The sequence below is a fragment of the Danio rerio genome, chromosome 9 (genome assembly GCF_052040795.2).
Source record: "Danio rerio strain M-AB ecotype USA chromosome 9, GRCz13ab, whole genome shotgun sequence".
In the NCBI taxonomy this organism is placed as follows: domain Eukaryota; kingdom Metazoa; phylum Chordata; class Actinopteri; order Cypriniformes; family Danionidae; genus Danio; species Danio rerio.
This window is the reverse complement of record NC_141029.1, coordinates 54,218,053-54,233,474: the sequence shown is the minus strand read 5'-3', so window position 1 is coordinate 54,233,474 and position 15,422 is coordinate 54,218,053. Positions and strand designations below refer to the sequence as shown.

Genomic DNA, 15,422 nt, shown 5'->3' with positions numbered 1-15,422 from the left:
CACTCAAATAAATGGAGAGCATTACTGCAGTAAATGAGGTGAACTCTGCGTGTAGGACAGGGAGAGTGTTCACTGCAGACACTCTCTCAGATCTGATATGGGAGATTTTTCGAGAGAGACACTGAATAATACATGAGCTGCTTGAGGTTGAGCTTTACTGAAGGAGCTCAGATTTTTGGGGCCGATTATTGATTTGTGGAAAGTGTCAGATACTGATTCAGGTCACACTGATCATGAGGGTCTATTTGAAGACTTTATCGTTGAATTTTTTTTTTATTTTACTTTATATTTTATTGTATCATTTATATTTTAACATAGGAATGATACTTTACAATTTACAATTACACAAAAACACTTTACAATTACAATTTTAGGAATTGTATTTTTTTTCAGATGTTAATTGTTTTATTCACAAATAAGTATCTGCATTATAAATTATATTATATCAAGGACGACGCAATAGGTAGTGCTGTTGCCTCACAGCAAGAAGGTCACTGGTTCGAGCCTCGGCTGGGTCAGTTGGCGTTTCTGTATGGAGTTTGCATGTTCTCCCTGCGTTTGCGGGGGTTTCCTCCAGGTGCTCCAGTTTCCCCGACAGTCCAAACACATGCGGTACAGGTGAATTGGGTAGGCTAAATTGTCTGTAGTGTATAGCTGCCTTTCCACTGCACATGACATTTGGACACGACTGTCGGAATACGCTCCCTTGTGGCAGCTGCACAGTATTTTCAGTGTTGTCGTGCACCACGGGGGAGGAGCTGATTCTCACGGTGTCCGAAATAAAGGAGGGCAAAAGCAAGAGCCTTTTTTCTCTGTGCGTTTACATGGTTTAATGGATGAATGAATACTAGAAACTCATAGACCGCTAAAATATTGGAGGGAATGTGGAGACATTATTAAAAATATATATTTTTATTTCTTTCTTTCTTACATTTATGAACAGAAAAGTTTTTTTTTTTTTTTAATATAGACTTTTTATAATTAAAAAAATAACCAAATAAACTCCCATATTCTCATCTCGCGCGCACGGATCTGCTTGGACAACACTGGAATACATCATATCCGGTCAGCAGGTCGCATACAGTCTAGTCACAGGAGTTCAAATATTTCAACGGATCCGCAGCTCAATTCGGATCCGAATTTTCCGCATACGGAGATGATCGGAACTCCACGCAGCTCCCAGACTGCTCTCCATTGGAAATAAATGACTTCCGGTCTGTCACTTGACGTTTGGCGTGTGCAGTGGAAAGGAAGCTTGTGTGTGTGTGTGTGTGTGTGTGTGTGTGTGTGTGTGTGTGTGTGTGTGTGTGTGTGTGTGTGTGTGTGTGTGTGTGTGTGTGTGTGTGTGTGTGTGGATGTTTCCTAGAGATGGGTTGCGGCTGGAAGGGTATCAGCTGCATAAAACGTGCTGGATAAGTTGGCGGTTCATTCCGCTGTGGCGACCCTAGATTAATAAAGGGACTAAGCCGAAAAGAAAATAAATGAATTAATGAATATATTTTATATTATTTTATTATGTTGTGTTATTTAATTCATTTTATTATATTATATTTTATTGTATTAAATATTTTATCATATGATTTTTAGGAAAAATGTATAAATTTTCAGATGTTAATCATTTATAATTGGTGTCACGGTGGCACAGTGGGTAGCACGATCACCTCACAGAGTCTCTGTGTTCGAGCCTTGGCTGGGTCAGTTGCCATTTCTGTGTGTGAATGGGAGTGTATGGGTGTTTCCTAGTGATGGGTGGAAGGGCATCCGCTGTGTAAAACAAATGCTGGAAAAGTTGGCGGCTCATTCCGCTGTGGCGACCCTAGGTTAATAAAGGGACTAAGCTGAAAAGAAACTGAATGAATGAATAATTCATAATTATATTATAATAAATTATATAATTATTTAAATGAGCAATATCAAAAGCACATGTATATCGGTAGGCTGCAGGCCAGGTGCCTTAGTGTCCCACCAGTGCTGATATACAGCCATATTCCACTGCTACTCATGTGATATTGCTTTTATACAGCAGTTCAATGGCATAATCTTGAATATAAAAAAGAAAATCAAACACAGTCTCAAAACTCTTTTGAATGAGGAACTATTTTCTTCTGCCATTCATTCACATCTGCAGCTGACCAGCAGAACAGCAGAAACCGTTACTAATTCACCAATGTCACTTTAGAGCTAGTGATTGAATGATTCTCTAGCGTAATGTCTAAAGTGATGACAAAACAGCTGCTTTTGCTGACAGTTTAAGATTATAAGGCTGAACAGCATGAAATGCCATCAGTCTACAGAGATATCTCCCTAATGGCCCGTTTCCACTGAGTGGTACGGTACGGTTTGGTACAGTTCTTTTTTGGCTTTTTTTTACTTCTTCTCTTTTATCTTTTTAGATATTAGTCTGAATCGTTCGGTTTGCAATGCGTACTGAACCGAAAGTCTCGGACCGAACGGTTCAATACGAATACACGTATCGTTACACCCTTTATATATATATATATATATATATATATATATATACCACACACACACACACACACACACAAATTTATTTATTTTATTGATTTATTTTTTACTAACAACTATCATAACTCTCCGTCTTTATTTATTTTTTATCTAATAAATTTAATTAAATCTAATTTAATTTTGTTTTATTTAATTAAATTTTACTTTTTTATTTTGTTTTTTTAATTAAGTAATATTCCCTCAATTCATGAACTCAGAGCTGTGTGCTTTTGTAGTTAAATCTGTCTACACTCCAAGTTAGTAAACATTTGTAAGCATGGTAAAATAATAATAATAATTATAATAATAATTCCTTACATTTATATAGCGATTTTATGGACACTCAAAGAGCTTTACACATTGGGGGGAATCTCCTCATCCACCACCAGTGTGCAGCATCCACCTGACTCGACTGCAGCCATATTGCGCCAGGCTGTACACCACACACCAGCTGATTGGTGGAGAAGAGTGATGAAGCCAATTATGATATAGGGATGGTTAGAAGGCCATGATGCACAGAGGCCAGTGGGCAAATTTGGCCAGGATGGGGTTAAACATCCTTTTTCACATCCTAGGATTTTTAATGACCACAGAGAGTTGGGACCTCGGTCCCCTTAAATATACTGGCACATTGGGACCCAGACAGACAGCAGGTTGAGCCCCTCTTGTTGGTCTTACACCAATTCCAACAGTAACCAAGTTTTCCAATGTGGTCTCCCATCCAGGGCACAGCCCTGCTTAGCTTTAGCGGGCGACCATATAACTTGTCTTTGTGTATTTAACATGCCTTTACATACAAAAAACTACAAATTATATGTTATTATATATTATAAGTGTAATGTTATCTATAAAGTCAGATTTTCCTCATGTCATGATCTCTGTCCATATCTGTTTCACCTCATTTTGTTCTCCTTCATAGCTGCGTTCTGATTGGCTGTAGAGAATGGCAGTGATTGTTCAGAATGATGTGGCTGTAAGAGGCTGAGAGGTTTATTTGTTTACTGCATTATTTATCAAGAGCAAACAGTGGCATGAGATTGAGTTTGAGTGTTAAATCAGCATGGATTGAGGGGCTCAGAGACCACATGCTGCACTGTGAGGAGCTTTACTTCTGCACACTGAACAATCTAAATTAAAGTTTCAAAAACAAAGCAAAGCAAAGCAAATCTGTTTTAATTTAATTTATTTTATTTATTTTATTTTATTTTATTACTGACAACCACCATAGCACTCAAATTTCACAAAAATCCATCTTTAATTTAATTTATTTTATATTATATTAGTACTGACAACTACTATAGCAAATCTGTCTTAATTTAATTTTCTAATTTATTTTATTTTATTTTACTTTATTTTATTTTATTTTAATTTTGACAACTACCATAGCACTCAAAGTTCACAAAAATCCGTTTTTAATTTTATTTATTTATTTATTTTATTTTATTTTATTTTTAACAACAACCATAGCACTCAAAGTTCATAAAAACGAGTTTTTAGTTGTATTCATTTCATAAATTTTATTTTATTTTATTTTTATTTTATTTTATTCTTTTATTTTATTACTGACAACTACCACAGCACTCAGTTCACAAAAATCTATCTTTAATTTATTTTAATTTAATTTAATTTAATATTTATTTTATTTTAATTCATTTTATTTCATTTTATTTTATTATTACTGACAACTACCATAGCACTCAAAGTTCAAACACAAATCTTTCTTTATTTTAATTTCATTTATTTAATTTAATTAGTTTATTTTTATTTTATTTCTGACAACTACCATAAGACTTTTTTCTAGATTTTAGACTTGCTTGGATCAATCAACTACATAACCAGCTGATGTGTTTATATGAAAGACTATTATCTCCTTTTCTGAATGATTTAAACATTTTGAAGAGCATGCATGGTATATTTTAACCACATTTGTACTGCGTTGTTGAATGTTGTTATGGTCGAAATAGTGTTTAATGAGATTGAGAAATGCATGCAATATGTACTTCAAATATTTCCCAAATGATGTTGAACAGATTCAGGAATTTTTCACAGTATTTCCAATATATATATTTTTTCTTCTGGAGAAAGTCTTATTTGTTTTGTGCCGGCTAGAATTAGAGCAGTTCTTAACCCTTAAAGACCTAGAGGTATTTTGTGGGCACCTAATAGGCCTATATTATTATTTTTTTAAAAGCAGTTTTTATTTTTATTTTAGCAGTCAGCCTCAAGTGTCATATATCATTTTAAACAGGAGAACCTGAAGTTTCAATCTGTATCATTTAAAGGTCCAGTCTAAAAAATTTTTTGGTCCAAAAACATATGAACAGACAGAAAATATTCCAGAATTTTCCAGAAACGATTTTTAAAAAAGTGGCATTTTCTAGTTGTTACAAACAAAACCTTATGAAGTTTGTTTTTCTTTCTTTAGAAATACATGCTATGATGTTTTATACTTCCAAAATAAATTTTGTCTACATCCACCATTCCCTGAGCAAGTTATAGCAATTTATTTCAATGTTATTCCAAGGCGTTTTTCAATGGGGGAAAAATTGCATTTATTTACTGACAATGTATTTGCCCAAAAGTTTTGGGAATGAACTAAACAGAAAAAAAAATGTTACAAAATAACAGAACAGTGAAGCAATTTTGACTTTTTCCAAATAATATATTTTCAGTTACTATAAACAACACCACTTACAATTAACAAATAAAAAAATAAGAAAATAATAAATAATGCGTCAAAGTCCAAATAAACATGGTGCAAATCCTCAGTAAAAAAATAGATATAAATATTTACTATACTATAAATAGTTACATAACTAAACTAGATTCAATATGGACCATCCTTAGGTTTTATGTGCCAGCATGGACATGATTGTCTATGGATTTGGATATGGCTGTCTGCAATGCAGACAAACAGCCGCACCTTCATTTGCGTCTTTTGAAAAAAGCAAGAGCAGCACTTCGTCTTTGCTGTGTCACTGTTTTGTCATGTTTATGTGCAGATGTGCATGCAAAAGTACTTAGTATGAGAATTATTTCATGCAAAACTTTTTTTTTGCGTTTTATTTAGCCGCGCGTAAATGTATGCCTATCTCTCATTCCGTGTTGTTCAAAAAGCTCATTGTTGGTCCAGAAAGCGAAACCTATGCTTATTGGTTGAGAGATTGTGAGTTTGAACCAATCTGGGCATGGAGGAGGGACAATGCATCAATGTATCATTTCTGGTTTGTCCGGAGACACAGTGACGAGCGTTTCTTTGTCAAATCAGCATTGTCAAATTTTGATGACGTAACCGCACTGATTCCGGAGCCTCTGAAAGTCCGCGAATGTACTATGTTACAGCGTTGGAAAGCTGAGATTCTCTCCTTTATGCCAATCTTTGAATTGTATGAATCGGATCAGCGGATCAAAAGTTATTAAACATTTAAGAGCAATACTTATTTTTAGCCGCGGGCGGCTGTCTCGGTCTTTAAGGGTTAAATAAAACCATTTTAAGGTCAATATTATTAGCCATTTTAAGAAATATTTGTTTTGGATAGTCTACAGAACAACCCACTCATACAATTACTTGCCTTATTACCCTATCCTGCCAAATAACGCAACCCAGGGAGAACATGCGAACTCCACACAGAAATGCCACCTGGCCCAGCCGGGACTTGAACCAGCAACCTTCTTGCTTTGAGGCCACAGTGCTAACCAATGAGCCACCGTGCCGCCCCCTCTGTTAAACATCACTTGGGGAAAAATAATAGAAATAAAATGTTCACAGGAAGGCAGAAATACCAATGTAGATGATACGTTTTGTTGCTGTGTGTGTGCAGGTGGTGGCGTATCACTACTGTCAGGCTGATAACACCTACACATGTCTGGTGCCGGAGTTTGTGCACAGTGTGTCTGCTCTGCTGTGTCGAGCTCATCAGCTGACGGCGTACAGAGATCTGCTGCTGAAGGAGACGCATCTGCAGAGTGTGCTGAGTCTGCGCTCCTGTGTGCAGGACCCCAGCGCTGCCTTCCGCAGGGGAATCTTACAACCACTCATCAACCTGCGCAAAGGTACACACACACATAACACTCACACATAACATTCTTACACACATCGCACGGACATAGTGTGGACATTACATAGGTTTGCATTTATTTTATACTGTCCATACTGTATATCGTATTGCCCTCACCCCACCCCACCCCTAAACACAACCATCACAGGAGACTGTATGCAGCTTTACTCTCTGAAAACACTAATTCTGTGATTTACAAGCTTTACAAGGACATCAGCAATGTCCTCATTTCACCTCCTTTTTGTAATACCTGTGTCATACCCATGTCATTATAGATTTGTGTCCTTACATGTCACAAAAACACGTACACCCCCCCCCACACACACACACATACTATATTATATTATAGTACATTATGTTATATTATCACACTTTATATTATATTATATTAAATTATATTAAATTATATCTTATAATACATTACATTACATTATATTATATCATAGTATAGTATATTATATTACATTATATTGTATTATAGTACATTATATTTTAATATATTATACTAATAATTTTATTATCAATTTTATAAATTTTATTATAATATTTATATTATATTATATTACATTATATTATATCATATTATGTAATATTGTAGTACATTATATTATATTACATTATATTGTATTATTATATGTTATGTTATATTATATTATATTATAGTACATTGTATTATATTATATTATATTATATTATATTATATTATATTATATTATATTATATTATGTTGCATTATAATATATTATATTATATTATAATATAGTACATTATGTTATATTATATTATTTATATTATATTATATTATGTTGCATTATAATATATTATATTATATTATATTATAGTACATTATATTATATTATTAATATTATATTATATTATAGTACATTATATTATGTTATATTATATTATATTATATTATATTATATTATATTATAGTACATTATATTATATTATATTATATTATATTATATTATATTATATTATATTATATTATATTATATTATATTATATTATATTATAGTACATTATATTATATTATATTATATTATATTATATTATATTATATTATATTATATTATATTATATTATATTATATTATATTATAGTACATTATATTATGTTATATTATATTATATTATTAATATTATATTACATTATATTACATTAGATTATATCATATTATAGTATATTATAGTACATTATATTATAATACATTATATTTTATTATACTTTATAATATAGTACATTATATTATGTTATATTATATTGTGTTATTGTACGTTATGTTATATTATATTACTTTATATTACATTTTTATATTAGAATATAAAATATTACATTACATTACATTATGTTATAGTACATTATATTATATCATATTATATTATATTATATTATATTATATTATGGTACATTATATTGCATTTATTACATTACATTATCTGCTTTTTTAATGTCCCATTTTATTTAAATGCATCACATTGTGGAAATCAGATGTGATGCACAGTTCAACGCATTTCCCTTAAGAAATACACCATGTTATGGATTAACACAGGGTTGCAAATGCCGTTGGTTGTTAATTTTAATTCCCTAATCGAGTGATTAATACTTTGGCCTTCCTCATGCATGCGCTACAATTGAGAGGACTGTTGTGCGGACAGAAGGAACATCATGAAGTTAAGCATTTTATTGCTCTGGATGAGCTGGGATGTCATGTGTTTAATATTGGCCAGATGGCACGATTATATTAACAGGGAGAATTTGCTTTGTTGTTGCATTAGACGCAGATAAATCCATTCTCCAAAGGCTGTTAGCACATCCGCTCATGTACTGACTCATGCTTTCAGCTCACGGATGGCTATTTCTTAGAAATTGCAATGTTTCTGCGAGAGGAATTACATAAATTGAACATCCAGAAATGAAAAGGCTTAGTTTTGTCCTCATAAACAAATACAGGTCAGGTTATAAATGGAGAAAAACGTTAAAAAAGTAGTCCCCTTTTATTACATAGAGTTGTCTTGTCTTGTTTCTAGTCCAAATGTCTACAAATTTCTTGGATTAAGAAGCAATTTTGTAGAAGAGGAGAATATATTGTTTAATTTTCAGAAATAGTAAGTCAAATTTAACTGAGTTTCCCCTAAAATAAGCTAAATTAAAAGTTAAATCTAAATCAAACTGAAAAAAACAAGATTATTATGCTCACCCCATCAGCAGATTACATTGATTGCTTTAAGATAACAGATTATAAGGGTGCATGAAAAAAACTATAATAATAGTGTGCACAGATAAGTCACTTCTAATAAAAAAGCCATATTTCATCGAAAAGAATTGTTGACTTATTACACGACTCTCTGGAATACTTAAGTGGGATTGGTCAGTCGTGACATTCCAATGTATGTTATTCCCAGACAACAAGCGCTGAATAACTCAGACTGATCTCTAAGAATCATTTTGACCATCAGTGAATACGTTTACATCCATATACTTACATCAAGATTCATATGTTTCTCCGTTTCTCCATCAGCTGTTTTAGTTTCTGTCAGCTTTGTGTTTTTAACAGTTTGGTGCCATCTTGTGTCTGAATAATGTGCAGGTTAGTGTATACTCCATTCAACTGTTTTAATTCCTGTCAGCTTTGTGTTTTTAAATGTTTGGCACCATCTTGTGTCTAAATAATAATCAGGTTAGTGTATACTCCATCAGCTGTTTTAGTGTCTGTCAGCTTTGTGTTTTTAACAGTTTGCCACCATCTTGTGACTGTATAATGTGCAGGTTAGTGTATACTCCATCAGCTGTTTTAGTGTCTGTCAGCTTTGTGTTTTTGAATGTTTGGCACCATCTTGTGTCTAAATAATAATCAGGTTAGTGTATACTCCATCAGCTGTTTTAGTGTCTGTCAGCTTTGTGTTTTTAACAGTTTGCCACCATCTTGTGACTGTATAATGTGCAGGTTAGTGTATACTCCATCAGCTGTTTTAGTGTCTGTCAGCTTTGTGTTTTTGAATGTTTGGCACCATCTTGTGTCTAAATAATAATCAGGTTAGTGTATACTCCATCAGCTGTTTTAGTGTCTGTCAGCTTTGTGTTTTTAACAGTTTGCCACCATCTTGTGACTGTATAATGTGCAGGTTAGTGTATACTCCATCAGCTGTTTTAGTGTCTGTCAGCTTTGTGTTTTTGAATGTTTGGCACCATCTTGTGTCTAAATAATAATCAGGTTAGTGTATACTCCATCAGCAGTTTTAGTTTCTGTCAGCTTTGGATTTTTGACTGTTTGCCACCATCTTGTGACTGAATAATGCGCAGGTAAGTGTATACTCCATCAGCTGTTTTACCCCCCATTAATACGGGGCGTCAGCGTCAACTCTTCATATTCACTTTGAATGGGTGACGTCAGGCGTTGCAGAACTGCATTGTGGATCCGTCGGCGCCGCTTCAGAAGTGTTGCTCGCTGCAGAAGTTGGGACTAGCTCAACTTTTCAATCGCTGACGGAAGCGTGAGCCAATCAGATTGCTGTATGCAAATACACCAGCTAGACAGTGGCCTATTGTTAACTAAATTTCATTGGCTTACGTGTCTACAACGATCGCTTCAACCCCAACTTCAGACACGCCTTCAGTCAAGCGTTGACGCTGAAGCCCTGTTTGTATGGGGCTTTAGTTTCTGTCAGGTTTGGGTTTTTGACTGTTTGGCGCCATCTTGTGTCTGAATAATGATCAGGTTATTGTATACTCCATCAGCTGTTTTTCATTTCTGTCAGCTATGTAATTAGTTAAAGAATTAATAAGCTATTATGGTTCAAAACCATGTTTTGCGTTTAATTTTTATGTTTTGTGGCATGCAGCCATGTATTAAGTGGGATAAAGTAAATCATGTACAGTTGTCTTGCCGTATAAAGCCCTTCAGCCTTCATATGACAGTGTCAGGCTGCCAATAAACCTTTCAGGCTTTATTCTGTGACAACAACCTTCTAAATAGACTTTATCCCTAACATGATATTGACTTCCAAAACATGCAGAGAAGAAAAAAAACAGATTTGGAGCAAATGAAGGATGTAAAGTATATGGAAGTAAACAATGACATAATTCACATATTTGGGTGAACTAACGCTTTAATAATGGAGCTGTGTTGTTTTCCTCTTGATGATCTACAGGTCCATCAGTACGCTTCTTTTCTTTCTCTCTGAGAGCTCAAGGTCACTGTGGTTTGTTGTATGTGGAGCTGCTGTCTTATGCTCTGCACGATCGATAGTTTATTGTAGAAGTGTGTTTCAGCCGCTGATAAACAAACCCTGTGTTTTGATGATGGAAATGGAAGATGCTATGGATCAATACGGCCTCCAGAGAAGACGACAAACCTGACGCAAAACAGTCCTCAGTGTTGCCCACGCTGAAACACTATAATGCATATAAAATGAAAATGTACTCATCATTTAACTCACTCTGCTTTTAAATATTTAGTTCTGTTAATAATAAATCAGTAGCGAATGATGTGAATTGTTACTTTAACTAGAAACCAGTAGCCACTTTTTTAGTATTTTTTCCCAACTATGGTTGTCTATGGTGACCAGTTTCCAACATTCTTCAAACTATCTTCTTTTGTGTTCACCAGAGGAAAGAAACTCTATGGAGACAGATAAGACTCAAAAGTAATTCATGCAAAAGACATGATGTACACATGCGTAGCCAAATTCACGAGCATAAAACCAAATTCACGTGCGTAAAATATTTATTTATATTCACAAAAAACTTTCACGTGCTCAAAATAAAAATACATTTTCATAAAATACGTTTCATAAATGCAAAACACCATTTGTAAATGTATAGGAGTGTACAAAAAGTTTTGAATGTTTAAAACTTGCGAGTTCATCCTGAATGAGCTGCGGCAAAATAATGGATAAAAAGAGTGAGGCTATGGTCAAATAAATAAATAAATGAAAAAAAGTGCGACTGCGACTGCTGCTTTCTCCGTTCGCCATGTTGGAGAGGAACAGTCTGTGCAAATAGAGCGCAGAGTGGGTGTGCTTGACTACAGCTCTCCTCTGATTGGCTGAAAGGTACGAGTTGCCCTGAGTCTGGCAGGAAAGTCTCAAAAATACACACACACGTATCCAGGGGGAGTCGTACGTGAAAGAGGATTTGCTCATTCTCATTCAGGATGAACTCGCAAGTTTTAAACATTCAAAACTTTTTGTACACTCTTATACATTTGCAAATGGTGTTTTGCATTTGTGAAACGTATTTTATGAAAATGTATTTTTAATTTTTAAAAATAAATATTTTACGCACGTGAATTTGGTTTTATGCACGTGAATTTGGCTACGCATGTGTAAATCGTGTCTTTTGCGTGAATTACTTTTGAGTCTTATCTGTCTCCATACAACTCAGTGACACTTTAGTTTAAGTAACAATTCACACCATTTACTACTGTTTATTATCTGAATTTATTAATGTATTTACTGTTTATTAGCACTTATAAAGTATGATCTTATTTTACTTCCCTAATTCCAATACCTAAACCCAACTGCACTGTAAAACAATCCGTTCATGAACATTGTGAATTGCATTATGAGATGTTGATCTCTGCTCTTTCGACTTTTAATGCTGAAAATTCAACTCAAAGTGACTTTTATTGGCATTTTAATAGTTTAATAATAATATATAACGCATAAAGCCTGTTTTATACTTCTGCGTCAAGCGATCGCCGTAACTCACGGCGCATGCAATGCACGTAGCCGTGCATTAATAATTCTGTGCACTCTCTCTGTTGGTCTGAATTAACACTTCCGAAATGCTAGTTGGCAGTAAAGTGTTAATGTTACTCTGTGTCAAGTTTCTTCGCTGGTGTTTTGTTTTTTATAAACACTTTCTGAATGTAGAGGTGTCTCAAACTCACTCATTTTGAGGCAGGAACCGGCGGACATGCAACAACTTTAACTATGAGGTCAACACAAAACAAAACTTTCCATCCGGAGCTCCTTCACAGGACTCCACACTTGTAAACAATCGTTCCATTGGGCTCACACAGCTCTCAGTCCCGCCCACACTCTTCAGGGCTACCAAGCTGACCAATCACAGAGCTTGCGCCACGCGTCGTTGCAACGTGTAGTTACATTTTTTGAGAGGTGCACGTCAGCGACACCAACGGTCACGGCGTAGGGCTATGTGTCAACGCGTAAGCTGCGCTGTAGCATACGCATGCGCTTGACGCAGAAGTATAAATCACCTTTAAGACATAATATATAGAGAAATAAGTCTATAAAAATAGCAGAAAATGCGCTGGCAGTTTATTAAATGTATTTGTAGTAGGGATGTAACGGTATCAGAATTTCACGGTACGGTAATACCTCGGTATGAATGTCATGGTACGGTATTTATTGAATCATTTACAGGAAAAAACAAAACTTATGAAAATACTCCAAAAAAGTGCCAAAAGTGTCAATGACATACAAATTAGCCATCTATCTGTAAGTTTTGAAACAGGAACTTCAATTTTAATAACAAAAAAATATTAAAACATGTAAAAAAATAAAGTTTCAATTTAGTAGTGTTGAAAACTCATCTCATTCAACATTTAATCCCTCACTCACTTAGATAGAGATGGGTTTAAAGGAAAATTATCATATAAATATAATCTGGTAAAAGCTGGTATCTCTGGGCATTTACAATGTCCCCTGCAACAGAAAAAAAACCCTCTCATTTGGGACTGAGGTTTCTGGGACAGAGAGATATGACTTGGCCCATGTTGACAGCAGTGGGTAACGTTGTGCATTGTCTTTCCCCCACTTGAGAGGACAAACCATGAGTAAGATAGAGGTCTCATGTCTGCATCAATCTGAACAGTGTGCTGACAACACCGCTATTCAGTACGCGTGCGACAACACAGCTGATAAGAACTCGCGCGACAACACCGCTATTCAGTACTCGCGCGACAACACAGCTGATAAGAACTCGCGCGACAACACAGCTGATAAGAACTCGCGCGACAACACAGCTATTCAGTACTTGCGCGACAACACAGCTGATAAGAACTCGCGCGACAACACAGCTGATAAGAACTCGCGCGACAACACCGCTATTCAGTACTCGCGCGACAACACAGCTGATAAGAACTCGTGCGACAACACCGCTATTCAGTACTCGCGCGACAACACAGCTGATAAGAACTCGCGCGACAACACAGCTGATAAGAACGCGCGCGACAACACAGCTGATAAGAACTCGCGCGACAACACCGCTATTCAGTACGTGCGGGACAACACAGCTGATAAGAACTCGCGCGACAACACCGCTATTCAGTACGCGCGCGGCGACAACACCCGCTTTAGAGTTTTCCAGCTCTTTTTCATCCCCGCTTCTAGCAGCACACTCCATTTCCACATTACTGGATCTGTAGCGACAACAGACCGCAAGGGATGATGGTCAAGCATGGGCTGATGGGAATTGTAGTTTCCGCTACCTCCCGTTCGCTTCATTCGCCTGAGCAAATTTTCTCAGAAGACCTATAGTTTTACCGAGTCATGCGACTACGGTAATATCGAAAAAAATTAATATTGCGGTATGACAGTATTTACAATACCGTTACATCCCTAATTTGTAGCGTCATATTCAACACCAACCCAGACAATATATCACTTTAAACTATTAAACATAATAATAAAAGTCACTATTTCAAGGGTAAGAGTTGTTGGAATAAAGATCAAGGTCCCATAATGCAATTGAAAAGCAGAAATAAACTGGGAAAAATAAAAATATGAACCACGAAATTAGCAAAACTGCTCATTTACCGATTTATTTACAGTGGACTACCTTACTAACTTTTAAAAATAAGCAGGTAAATAGTAGTCTAAGCTAAGAGTCTTAGTTAATGGTTTGTTAATAATGTAAATGAATTATTATACATGGTCAGAAACTCAAACAGGTGAGGGTGAGGAAATCGTGACAGAATTACATTTGTTTGTTTGTTTTTTTGCATGCGCTCTGCCTTAAATCTACATTTTTGTATTTATACAGTGCACAGACATGGTTCTAAAACACTACTATGTAAACAGTAATAATAGTTATATTTTGCTGGGCTGAGCTATGGATCGGTTTTGGTCAGGTTTGTTTATATAAAGAAGAGTTTATTTGCAAAAACATTACTCAGTTTATTCGTTTTCTGGTATTTTTTTCTGTTGCACGTTGAAGGATACTGTTTTAAAAAGATGATTTATGGAAATAATTAAATCTGGAGGTTTGGTATATTTCAGAAATCAGGTTTTAACATTGGGTTTTGGGACATTGGGTGTTCGGTAGCAAAAATATTCAAAAAATGATTTGTGAAAAATCTGTTTCTGCACATGAGCACTTCTTTTCTCTTCTTTTCCCGAACATTGGGGCCATTATTTCACTTTAGCTATTGATTATATGTGTATACGTACACTAGCTGACAAAAGTCTTGCTGTTCATCCCAGTTGTAAGAGCAACGAATAATAACTTGACTTCTAGTAGATCATTTGGAAAAGTGGTAGAAGGTCGATTTTCCAATGAATCATCTGCTGAACTGCATCCCAATCATCACCAATACTGCAGAAGACCTACTGGAACCAGCATGGACCCAAGATTCCTACAGAAATCAGTCAAGTTTGGTGAAGAAGAACTCATGGTTTGGGGTTACATTCAGTATGGGGGCGTGCGAGAGATCTGCAGAGTGGATGGCAACATCAACAGCCTGAGGTATCAAGACATTTGTGCTGCCCATTACATTACAAACCACAGGAGAGGGAAAATTCTCCAGCAGGATAGCGCTCCTTCTCATACTACAGCCTCCACATCAAAGCTCCTGAAAGCAAAGAAGGTCAAGGTGCTTCAGGATTGGCC

General features: G+C 35.3%; 1 protein-coding gene and 1 long non-coding RNA gene across 11 annotated transcripts in view; both read left to right on the top strand.

Moving 5' to 3' along the window:
• LOC147835440 (uncharacterized) overlaps positions 1-15,422 on the top strand; it is a 456,431-nt gene that overhangs the window by 233,758 nt on the left and 207,251 nt on the right. The gene's annotated exons all lie outside the window — the stretch shown is intronic.
• tanc1b (tetratricopeptide repeat, ankyrin repeat and coiled-coil containing 1b) overlaps positions 1-15,422 on the top strand; it is a 326,871-nt gene that overhangs the window by 241,078 nt on the left and 70,371 nt on the right. For all 10 annotated transcript variants that reach the window (XR_015499911.1, XR_015499912.1, XR_015499913.1 and 7 more), the window contains one exon: positions 6,327-6,558. Coding sequence is in view for 7 of the 10 variants with exons in the window: in XM_087268444.1 (XP_087124570.1) it covers positions 6,327-6,558 (232 nt within the window). In the remaining 3 variants the exon portion in view is untranslated. The remainder of the gene's footprint in view (positions 1-6,326; positions 6,559-15,422) is intronic.